Source organism: Petromyzon marinus, chromosome 58 (assembly GCF_048934315.1).
Source record: "Petromyzon marinus isolate PM22_M1 ecotype Great Lakes invasive population chromosome 58, UKy_Petmar_22M1.pri1.0, whole genome shotgun sequence".
Lineage (NCBI taxonomy): Eukaryota > Metazoa > Chordata > Hyperoartia > Petromyzontiformes > Petromyzontidae > Petromyzon > Petromyzon marinus.
Genome location: NC_133724.1, coordinates 10,512,763 through 10,525,146, shown reverse-complemented (window position 1 = coordinate 10,525,146; position 12,384 = coordinate 10,512,763). Strand labels below are relative to the sequence as shown.

At 47.6% G+C, this 12,384-nt stretch overlaps 1 protein-coding gene across 2 annotated transcripts in view; it reads left to right on the top strand.

Annotated features, from left to right (window-relative positions):
- Positions 1-7,527, top strand: part of NUP85 (nucleoporin 85) — a 50,315-nt gene extending 42,788 nt beyond the window's left edge. Inside the window, exons 16-20 of one of the 2 annotated variants that reach the window (XM_032976177.2) lie at positions 929-1,046; positions 2,206-2,306; positions 2,923-3,074; positions 5,706-5,801; positions 7,103-7,527. In XM_032976177.2, the coding sequence (XP_032832068.2) occupies positions 929-1,046; positions 2,206-2,306; positions 2,923-3,074; positions 5,706-5,801; positions 7,103-7,177 (542 nt within the window). In that variant the 3' untranslated portion in view covers positions 7,178-7,527. Of the gene's footprint in view, positions 1-928; positions 1,047-2,205; positions 2,307-2,922; positions 3,075-5,705; positions 5,802-7,096 lie in introns of both variants that reach the window. The other variant, XM_032976176.2, reaches the window with a different exon arrangement.
- The last annotated feature ends 4,857 nt before the right edge of the window (positions 7,528-12,384 follow it).

The window sequence follows — 12,384 nt, the reverse complement described above, 5'->3', positions numbered from 1 at the left end:
TTCGGCTGAGAGGATGACAATATCATCTCTCTTTTTTAATTGAGCGATATCCAAATGCTCGTACTTGCTAATGCTGCTAATAGGTTTCTTAGCATTCTTGAGGATAGCAGCGATTTCAGATCTTGCAACGTCTGCCGGAATGTGTCCCAGACCTTTGAGGGCTACGTCGACCTGGCTCATCCACTAGGATGTGTTTGGGGGTGACTGCGAAATTCAACTCCTTAGCTAGTACTGATTTTAGGCTGTCAGAAATTGGGCTGTTACTGTGATTGATAACAATCTTGTTAACATCTAACTTTTTCAAGTGTGGTTTGAGTTTCTTTTTTGACAGGAGGTTGAATTTGGCAATCAGGTTAACTCTGCTTTTGGTTGACATTGAAGCAGCTGAAGAAACAGTCATGTTCTCTACATGGTCCCAATCAGATGTGGACATTTTGTCTGTTAATGCTAAATGTGATTGTAAGAGAGTCTTGTCTAACAACAGCAGATAATTCTTTCTCACCTGATGACAGACGCTTGTGTTGCGACCGAAACGTCGTGTTATTTTATTATTTTTTCTATCTACTTGACTTTACTGAAAGAACCAGAGTTTGGATTCCTGCAGTTACGAAAGCTTCAAATCATGATAACAGAGGGTTTTTTCGGTTAAATCGTATACATATTTAAATGTGTCGTTAACCCACACTCCTCCACGCTAACTCACTCTCCAAATGTATACATGTTGCAAGGCATCAAATCTGCATTAACCACACACACTTTTTGCAAAACATGCAAACAAACATGCTCTGATGAGAGAATGTTTGTCACCTTTTGCAAGAGTATGTCCTGGGGGGCAGGCCTTCATATGTGCTACTACTCGCTAACAGCACTTTCCCCAACATTAAGTGAAAGGCTTTTCGGGGGATTTTTGTCTTTGTTGGTATCCCAGCTCGCGGGATCTGCAAGGAGATGGCGGTGAGGGCAGTGCGCTCGGGGAGACTCGGACTCGCACTCAACTGGAGCCTCCGTGCGAAAGATCCCGCACTCACCACGGCACTGGCCGACCGGTACACTCCACAGCACTCCACCAATCTCCACTACATTCTCTCATGAAAATAGTTTTTTCCCCTTTTTTCTGGCAACAAAACAGGTGTTAAGATGTTAAAACACCAAACTGAAACCTTTTACAAGGAATCATGTCTACATTAACCACAATGCTTGTGGTCAGAATGCACACAAAAACATACTCTGATAATATATGCATTGTTCTGCCAGTTTCAAAATATGGCAAAGGAGGTCCCATGATGTAGATGCTCACCCCGAGCTCTCATTACTCTGATAGTGCATTGTCGTTGTGCTTTACGCCTTTTGGCGTCCTCTGGTCTAACACCGTTTGAGAATAGGCTCAAAAGAAAGCTGTCTCTGGTGTGGACCATTCAGTTTCAAGAACAATGCAATAAGCCACTTTTTTGAGCTATAATTTGTGATAGGTCGCTTCTGAAAAAGAGCTACATAGCTCAGTGGGGCCTTACCTGCTACAATAATAAAATACTAGGTTACAATTAATTATTGCACGGATCTCACCATCTTCTAGGAGTGCTTTATTTCAAGCAGCATTCATTCCAGTGCAAGCAAACTGCCCCTGTATCACATTCCCTCAGTTCACCAGCGTCGATTCGAGCTAGCTGATGAGACGCTGTATGTCGACACTGGTCCAGGGTTTTGCTCGTGCTGAATCAATGCTGTGAAAATGTATGCACTCCCTGACCTTACCATCTTGTTTGGGGCAAGAGGCCTGCTGCCCATCTTTCTTAACCCCCCCTCACCCCCCCGCTGCTTTCCATAACCGGATTTAAGCTCTCGTTGACGGTTCACGCATGCAACACTGTGATGTAACGGGCCTGCGTATTGCCTCCATAAAATAATAAAATAAGAATTAATAAAATAATAATAAAAGTCATGGACAACAAAAATAAAACGATGGAAACTGGATTTTTTGTCAAAAATAATTAAAGACAATCATATTTTTTACAAATGTAAATAAAAAGTAATAATATATTTATAAAAATCATGCACACCCAGAAGGCCTTCGCCAGCCGATGGGTTGTGTTTTTGAACACGTCTTATTTTTCCCAGAGTATTTGACGTTTGTGCGAGAAGGAGACCGTCAGTCTGCTCGTTATTTGTTGATCGTTGTTGGTTGATCGTCGATTGGTGCCGCTGCAGGTTCCTGGACAGTTACGCCGCCCGTGGAGCTTTCTGCGACTTGGAGCTCATAGACAGCCTGGGTTCCTCTATACTTCTGAGCGACCGTCTTACCTTCCTGGGTGAGCGACGTGCACAGACACGCAAGCCGAAGACACAAAGATCCCCCACCGTATATGGCCTTTAACAGACGGTTGGGGAAAGTGCTGTTAGTGAGCACCTGTGAAGGCTGGCTTCAGGGGCGCACATGGGTTGGGGGGGGTATGTGCCAGCATTATTTAACGCATCGAGGCCCAGTCGGTCACAAGGGAGCCCCAAATTACAGATAAACAATTAACATTGTAAAAAATAGATTATTCGTTAAAAATGACCGGGCGGTCTGTTAAATCGAGGAACCACTGACCAAGTCTAGGGCATGAGGAGTCAAATCTGCCTTTGGAACACAGCAGCCAATTATCATCAAGGCTGGGTGCTGCTCTATGGCAACAGACTGTGAAGCTTCATGTTCAGCCGCCCATTTAAACATTTGTCTTCCGACTGCTTCGACATCACGAGAACAGATTTTGATGCACCACCACCAAGATTTTCTGAAGGGGGTTGCAAATCGCAAGGAAAGTAATTAATTATTGAGATGTATTATTTATTTACTATATACCGTGCACCGTTGTACCGCCAATACCTTCAAATAGAAATCAGAGCAAAGACAACCAAATATAAATCCGGTGCACGTTTCCCCAGGTAAGTACCGTGAGTTCCACCGGCTCTATGGAGACCGGAGGCTCCCTGAGGCTGCGCGCTTGCTGCTCACGCTGATGACCGCTCGAGTGGCCCCCACCGGCTTCTGGCTCACACTGCTGGGCGACGCTGTGCCCCTGCTCACTCACCAGCAGGTAGCACTCCCTCCCCCACCCCATCTTCCCCACCACCCCGACCTCCTCCCAGCACCCCACCTCCTCCACCTTATTTCCCCACCTCCCCACCCTTCCCCATCCACTCACCCATCTCCTACCTCCCCATCTCCTCCATTTCCCCACCACCCCGCCTCCCCCAGCTCCCCCATCTCCCCACCTCCCCCACCTCCCTACTTCCCCCACCCCTTCAGCTCCTCCCCCATACATCCAGCCACATCCCCAACTCCTCCACCTCCCCCACCCACCCACCTCCCCACCTACCTCACCTCCCCCTCCCTCATCTCCCCTCCTCCCCATCATCACCCTCCCTCCACTATACCTCCTTTATCACATCGCTGTCCCCCCCACGTAAATATTACGTTTTTACACATCTCCTCAGCCGCACGACCTGCAGGGAATGTGGAATTGCATAAGTGTTGGGTCAACACAAGCAAATTCTGGACTGGTTTTTCTTTCAAGTGTTTCATTAACAGTGGGGTTTGCTTAAACTTTGGCATTCACTAGCAGGTTATACTCCTTCTTTTGAAGTTCAATTTGAGGTTGGTTTGCTGCTGTATTTCATAATTTGGAGCATTTTTAAATACTGGTGTGCTTCCTTTGAACTTGTATATTAGTGATGAACATTACAAACTAAATATGGTCAGGTCCTGCAATTTTTCATTTCAGGGCTCTACAATATATTCGACCACTATTGAATTGTGACATAGCCAACATGGTGGTGTGTAGCATAATGTCAACAAGGCTCGATTATTGCAACTCACTACTCCGTGGGACGTTTGCCAAAAACATTACCAAGCTGCAGCATGTACAAAGTGCTTTTGCACGTGTCGTGGCGGGTACTCTATAATCCGACCGTGCCCATCCAGTGCTCACTAAACTGTATTTGCTTTTGGTTGCTGAATGAATACATAAGGTCGCACTCATTTGACACAAAGTGCTTGCCATAAATATACCACAATACCTTGGTGATTTCGTCAAGGAGCATTAACCATCGCTCGAACTCCAGTAATCCTTGCAGCGGCTTTTGGCTAGCCGTCAAACAAAGACAGTCACCACATCATGGGCTTTCGGATGCGCTTCTGTGGCTGTCTGGAATGCTCTTCCTTCTGATATTAGGAAACCACTGGAGCTATGCATTTTTCAATCACGATTTTAAATTAATTTCTTTGAAACAGCTTTTTGCGTTTAGTTTGTTGTTATTCACCCACACCTCCGATTAACACGGTTGGCTACGTATGGAGCGAAAGAAACTCAACATCATACATACAAGTATTAAAATGTTGTGAGTAAGACCACACGGGGGACAGAAATTACTACGAGGGTTGTTGCCATTTATTAACACTATTACATTTGACACTTAAGCTCACACCAGGGGTAGGTGCTCTCTATTTTTGGTCCTTACCCTAGACCTCCGAACACTGTTGTCCGACCATCGGCTATCCCTTGGGGCTCTCTCACTCATCTGGCCGGAGAGGGGGTTCATCCAACACCGCCTGGCGACGAGGAGAGAGAAACCCTCTCTGTCAGCCGGTCTTTACTGAATACTCGGAGCCCTACTCTCGGCTATCCCCTTGGCTCTCCCATTCGTCTGCCCGGGACGGGGGTTCAGCCAACACCGTCCGGCGACGACGAGGGAGAGACCTCTTGCAGCCGATCCTTGCCCTGGCTCCCCACAACGACCCCACCTTCGTCACGGGATCCCCCTCAAGTACCCCTTTGGCGACTCCTCCCCCTAGCTCGGACCCGCCTTTGTTCCCGAAGTTACCCCCTTACAGCACCCGTGACATGACGTCACCCATGGCTGTCAGCCCGCTCGCACCTCCTCCTGTTGGCCCCCTCATGGTTCCTCACAATAGTCCTCTACAAAAACATTAATATACTTACTGCAGCCACAGACTAGATAAAGCGCAATGACAATGGCGTTCGTCTTGCAAGGAAGTCATCATGGTGGCCGTGTTTGCATGTGTAGTGGGTTCCAGGACACGGAGACGGCAGAATAGAAGCAGCACTGTTTATTTAAACCTTAACAAGGGTTACACTAGAAGGGGTAGCGGCCCCTCCACCCGTATAACTCAGGAACACACCCCAGGCTCTCTAGCCTAAGCTCTAGGCTCCCAGTTCCTCCTGGTTGGGCTCTAAGGGAGGCTATCAGTTCTGGCCCTGGTTAGGCACAGATCTCGGCACCCCGCCGACCAGACCGGCCCTTAGAAGGACTCTGACTCTGGGGCTCTGGGGCCGCACCACTGGCTTGCTGTGCCGGTCCCTGAAAAGGGCAGCGGTCACAGGAGTTCCAGGGTCTCACCTAGCTGGCCTTCTTTCTTCACTGGTTGCTTCAGCCTCGGGCCCCACACTCTGCCCCGAGCTCCCTGGCTCCCCGCACTTTATACCCACTGGAGCCTTAGCGGACGTTGTTGTAGCCACCAAGGTGTGGGTGAACCACACCTTCCCGTGGCATGTGTTTATTCTCCATAGCACCCCTACACATGCGTTGGGTTCCGGGCAGCTGTTTGGTTGGTGCAGGGGGATTGATTGCGGACGATCTTGGGTTTCACGAGCGCTTTCTATACTGAGGCCTCCTCTGTCTGTTGACCTCATCGCCACTCTCGCCAGGTGATTTTTGATGCTGAGCAGAGCTCACAGCTGCTAGACTGCTTGGAGGAGGCCGTGGAGAGGAGCTCTGTGGGAAAATGGGCAGGAACAGATCAGGTGAGGACACTGTGCGTCTCATGTACATGTCTAACATGGATGCATATCACCATGACCCGTTGCTGATCGGTCTTTGAGTACATACCTGATGCATTATGCAACCCATCGGATCTTTTGCAATGCGTCAGACCTTGTGCAATTCATCAGGCCATGTACAATGTATCAGACCTAATGCAATGCATCAGGCCTCGTGCAATGCATCAAGCGTGTGCAAGGCGTCATGCCTCGTGCAATGCATTTGGCCTCTTGCAATGCGTCAAGGCTCTTGCAATGCATCAGGCCTCGTGCAGTGTGTCAAGCTTTATGCAATGTGTTAGTCCTCGTGCAATGCATTAGGCCTCGTGCAATGCGTCAGGCCTCGTGCAATGCATTAGGCCTCGTGCAATGCGTCAGGCCTCGTGAAATGCGTCAGGCCTCGTGAAATGCGTCAGGCTTCATGCAATGCGTCAAGCCTCGTGCAATGCGTGAGGCCTCGTGCAATGCGTGAGGCCTCGTGCAATGCGTGAGGCCTCGTGCAATGCGTCAGGCCTCGTTCACTGCGTCAGGCCTCTTTCACTGCGTCAGGCCTCTTGCAACGCGTCAGGCCTCGTGCAGTGCGTCAGCCCTCGTGCAGTGCGTCAGGCCTCGTGCAATGTGTCAGGCCTCGTGCAATGCGTGAGGCCTCGTGCAATGTGTCAGCCCTCGTGCAATGCGTTAGGCCTCGTGCAATGCGTCAGGCCTCGTGCAATGCTTGGGGCCTTTTGCAATGCATGGGACCTCGTTAAGTGCGTCAGGCCTCATGCAATGCGTCAGGCCTCATGCAATGCGTCAGGCCTCGTGCAATGCGTCGGGCCTTTTGCAATGCGTTGGGCCTCGTGCAGTGCGTCAAGCCTCATGCAATGCATCAGGCCTCATGCAATGCGTCAGGCCTCTTGCAATGCGCCAGGCCTCGTTCAATGTGTCAGACCTCGTGCAATGCGTCAGGCTTCATGCAATGCGTCAGGCCTCGTGCAGTGCGTCAGGCCTCGTGCAACGCGTCAGGCCTTGTACAATGCGTCAGGCCTCGTTCACTGCGTCAGGCCTCGTTCACTGCGTCAGGCCTCTTGCAACGCATCAGGCCTCGTGCAATGCGTCAGGCCTCGTGCAATGCGTTAGGCCTCTGGCAACGCATCAGGCCTCTGGCAACGCATCAGGCCTCGAGCAACACGTCAGGCCTCGAGCAACACGTCAGGCCTCATGCAATGCGTCAGGCCCCGTGCAAATGCACGAGAGGAGGATGTGGGTGGGAGGAATAATGGACTGGGTTTGTTCTGCAGGAGCAGGAGGAGTACGAGGAGAAGAAGGATCTCATCCGCATGGCGATCGTGCAGAACCTGGCACGTGCCATTGTTGGCTAGGGTTCGCTGCCTGTGCCCTGAGCCATGGATTCCCGATCCACTCACGTGGGAGGCTCCACTCTCCCTACCACGGACAGCGCATGCAGTTCGAGAAACTTCGCGGTGGGGTGGAATCTCTTTGCAGGGCGTGGAAAGGCGTCATTCGACAGATTTTCGAACCATCGTGCCACGTGTTGGAGAGTGTTGGGTAAATGAATGTGCGTCTTATGGCAGGATCAATAGTTGAAGCCAAATTGATGTTAAATCATTTCTTTACATAACACCGAGGCGGTTATCACTTGAGTTTAACAATGATATTTTTTATAAATGTCGCCTTTACATTTTGATATTAAAGTGTGGACCTTGTCAAATTGTTCCGTGTTGTGGTGGTGATTTCCGCCAGCGTGTGTGCTTCAGCATTGCCTTTCTCCTCGTGATTCGGGCACTCGTATCAAGAGAGTCGTGAATCGGCCAAGTAGTGTTTGTGGCAATGCGCAAACTAGGTGTGCTTATCCATTGTGTAAATGGCGCCACGGTGGCGAGATGTTAACTACCTCGACTGCTATACAAGAGGTCGTGGGTTCGATCCCGACCCTTACGTCTGCTCTATATTTGGAGTTTGCTTGTCTCTCTTCCCGTGGTCACGTGGATTTTCTGCCGGGTCCTCCGGTTTTTCCCACCAGATTTACAATCAATTTGTGTAGAGTATATTACGTACCTTGCACAGTGAATCAAAGTAGACTGAATAAAATAACCTCCCTTAGAAAAAATGTATCTTTTTTACATCACCTGCAATTTTGCTTTCGGGGTAAATATTTTTTATCACCGTTGGTTCAATGCAAGACCCAACCTTGACACCTGTATAATTGGAGTTTACTTGTCTCTCTCCACATGGTGGTGTGGATTTTTCTCCGGGTCCTCCGGATTTTCCCTCATTTATAATCAACAACATACAGTTTCGAGTGTTTGTCTGCCATAAATTTCCACGTGATAAGCCTCTTGTTTGAACTATAATAAAAAAAACTAAATAGCTCAGTAGGCCTTCTTACCTGGTAAAATACAAATTGTTTAATTTTAGGAAATGTAAACTGCTTAGTCGGGTGGTGGTGGTGGTTACGCACGTGACCTGTTTTTATACAGCACTGTGGAGGCAGCAAGGTTCGGTGGATCATTGCACTGATATCAAACACCTTTCCCGGTGGGCGTCGAGGTGGAGGAGCGGTGGTACAGCAAAAAATGTGGACTCCTACCTATCCCGTCTGTACGGGATAGAGCATTTCCACATCGCACCTTAATATATCGGGGACCGCAGGGAGCTTCAGCAATTGAACGTATTGGCGGTACAACGGTGGTGCGTGTTGTAAAAAACAAAAGCATGTATGAATTATTGACTTTTAAGATATTTGCAAACTTGGGTCAGAAAAGCTTGGGGGGTTGGTGGTGCTTCAAAATCAGTTCTCGTGATGTCGAAGCGGTCGTAAGACGAATGTTAGTTCAAGTTTTGATTTTAGAACGTTTTTTTGAGGAGATCACCGCGGTGTGTTACGCTGCACCGGCGTACCACCAATATGTCCATTTGTTGGTGCCGGCTCACCACGTGGCTGCCTTCCAACCCATCTGTGGTTTCTCCTCACTCCCCTCTGCTTCCTCTTCTCTCGACGAGACAGCGAGCGCGATATTGCATGGCGATGCGTTACAAGTCGAGACGTGTGATTATTTTATTATTGTCGATCAATGGGGGTGGTGACATGGCCCACAGCGGCAGAGTGCTCGCCGCTTGTTACAAGAAAGGTTTTGCAGTGCTCATCCAGATGGCGGGGCCGGCCCTGGTTAATGCTGCGGTTGCATGTTAACTGGAAAAAAATACTTGGCACTGTTTGGACGTCATTGCAATACTCGCAAATTAGTTGGGAACTAAACAGTTTTCCATAATAGAGGTTTTTTGGGTTCGAGTGCGTAGATATAAATGTGTCGTTAAACCCCCCACCACCCGACAGCCAATTAGTAAGGTTTGTCACGTAAACAAAACATGCCAATTCATGACTAGAAACTTCGTACTCGAATTGTAAACAAAACATGCCAATTCATGACTAGAAACTTCGTACTCGAATTGTAAATGTTGTTGTAGGTTTACTCTCCAACACACTGGTGTGCTGTGTCGGGTCGTGGTGGGTTTAACAACACATTTATGTTTTGATGTAAAGCTTTCGTGACTGCAGTGATTCATATTCTTAAATTAATAATATATATAAAACAATAAAATTCTCACGACATTGGAGAAACCAAACGACATGTCTCGGACCGTATTCGAGAACACAAAGCAGACCTTAAACACGGTAGGACTAACACCTCGGCCGTGGCAGATCACTGTTATAATTCAGTAGGCTCACATGACATTGACTTCTCCAAGACAGAGGTTCTTTGCAAGCCATCGGGCTACCATGAGAGATTCGTTCATGAGGCTATCCACATGTACAAACACAGAGATAATTTAAACCGAGAAGATGGATTCTGGCTTAGCAATCATTGGAAGGATTTGATAAACCATTTCGGGTCTTAATTGATTGTTCACGCTTACAGTGGCTTTCAGACAGCATACATTAATTTTTCGTCTCCCCCCTTCTCTTTTCCGAACATAGATGGACTCATCTTCTTTGGTTCTTTCGGTAAAGTCACGTAGAATGAGAATAAAATAATAAATTAATCAAATAAAATAACAATAAAATTCTCACGACGTTTCGGCCACAACACAAGTGGCCTTCTTCAGGTGAAAGGAACAGACCTGTCGGGACGACAGAGCTTCAAGCTGCAAGCTCTGTTGTCCCGACAGGTCTGTTCCTTTCACCTGAAGAAGGCCACTTGTGTTGTGGCCGAAACGTCGTGAGAATTTTATTGTTTTATATATTTATTATTTTATTGTTTCCCTTCAACGTGACTTAACCGAAAGAACCAAGAATATTAACACATTTATGTTTATGCGATCTAACCCAAAAATATTTAAAACAAACTGCTCTTGTGACCTGTCCTCAGGATGCATTCTCCCACCACCACGTCATCTCGGTGATCACTGCTGCTACCTACATAATTTCTCATCTCGTTGCTAATTCTATTTGGGTCTTGTCTATTTTTCCTAAGGACCGACATTCTTCGCACTTTCAGGTATTTTGACCCGTCACTCTTCCTTGACTGCCCTTGTATGGATCTTGCCTTTCAATCTCACGACGTCCGCTCATCACAGATAATTCCTGTCACCTTTCTACAACTACACCAGCCGCTTTTAATTAAATTCTGCCCTTGCTACACTCTCCCATTTTGTTAGGCCCTCGCTACTCAGTTTCAATGGCCGGCGTGAATTTGGCCTCTGCAAATGCAGCATTGCGCGGATCACGGCTCTTTTGACTGCCCCTACCATGAGCGATCGTCCGGCATCTAATGGAATTGGTTTTGGTGGCTGGACGTCGGTGCGAACTTTGCCTCGTCTACCTGGGGCGATGCTGTCTCTGGCAGCACATTTGAGCAGGAGTCTGCCTTTCGGCAGGATATATTCCACAGGTTGCAAGAAGTCAAATGGAATGGTGACTAAAAATCAACTACAGTGAGGGAAAAAAGTATTTGATCCCCTGCTGATTTTGTAGGTTTGCCCACTGACAAAGAAATGATCAGTCTATGATTTTATTGGTAGGTTTATTTGAACAGTGGGAGACAGAATAACAACAAGAAAATCCAGAAAAACGCATGCCAAAAATGTTATAAATTGATTTGCATTTTAATGAGGGAAATAAGTATTTGACCCCCTCAATCAGAAATTTCTGGCTCCCAGGTGTCTTTTATACAGGTAACGAGCTGAGATTAGGAGCACACTCTTAAAGGGAGTGCTCCTAATCTCAGCTTGTTACCTGTATAAAAGACACCTGTCCACAGAAGCAATCAATCAGATTCCAAACTCTCCACCATGGCCAAGACCAAAGAGCTCGCCAAGGATGTCAGGGACAAGATTTTAGACCTACACAAGGCTGGAATGGGCTACAAGACCATTGCCAAGCAGCTTGGTGAGAAGGTAACAACAGTTGGTGCGATTATTCGCAAATGGAAGAAAGACAAAAGAACTGTCAATCTCCCTCGGCCTGTGGCTCCATGCAAGATCTCACCTCGTGGAGTTGCAATGATCATGAGAATGGTGAGGAATCAGCCCAGAACTACACGGGAGGATCTTGTCAATGATTTCAAGGCAGCTGGGACCATAGTCACCCCCTGCTCAAGAAAGCACATATACATGCCCGTCTGAAGTTTGCCAATGAACATCTGAATGATTCAGAGGACAACTGGGTGAAAGTGTTGTGGTCAGATGAAACCAAAATGGAGCTCTTTGGCATCAACTCAACTCGCCGTGTTTGGAGGAGGAGGGAATGCTGCCTATGACCCCAAGAACACCATCCCCACCGTCAAACATGGAGGTGGAAACATTATGCTTTGGGGGTGTTTTTCTACTAAGGGGACAGGACAACTTCACCGCATCAGAGGGATGATGGACGAGGCCATGTACCGTCAAATTTTGGGTGAGAACCTTCCCTCAGCCAAGGCATTGAAAATGGGTCGTGGATGGGTATTCCAACATGACAATGACCCAAAACACATGGCCAAGGCAACAAAGGAGTGGCTCAAGAAGAAGCACATTAAGGTCCTGGAGTGGCCTAGCCAGTCTCCAGACCTTAATCCCATAGAAAATGTGTGGAGGGAGCTGAAGGTTCGAGTTGCCAAACGTCAGCCTCGAAACCTTAATGATTTGGAGAAGATCTGCAAAGAGGAGTGGGACAAAATCCCTCCTGAGATGTGTGCAAACCTGGTGGCCAACTACAAGAGACGTCTGACCTCTGTGATTGCCAACAAGGGTTTTGCCACCAAGTACTAAGTCATGTTTTGCAGAGGGGTCAAATACTTATTTCCCTCATTAAAATGCAAATCAATTTATAACATTTTTGACATGCGTTTTTTGGAATTTTTTTTGGTGTTATTCTGTCTCTCACTGTTCAAATAAACCTACCAATAAAATCATAGACTGATCATTTCTTTGTCAGTGGGCAAATCAGCAGGGGATGAAATGCTTTTTTCCCTCACTGTATCTCACCCTGCTCTCTGCCAGACACCCTGCTCGGCTGTTAGTGAATGGGTCGCTCCTTTTCTGCTGCTGCTGCCCCCTAGTTTTTCGCACTCATTACACACAATGTACT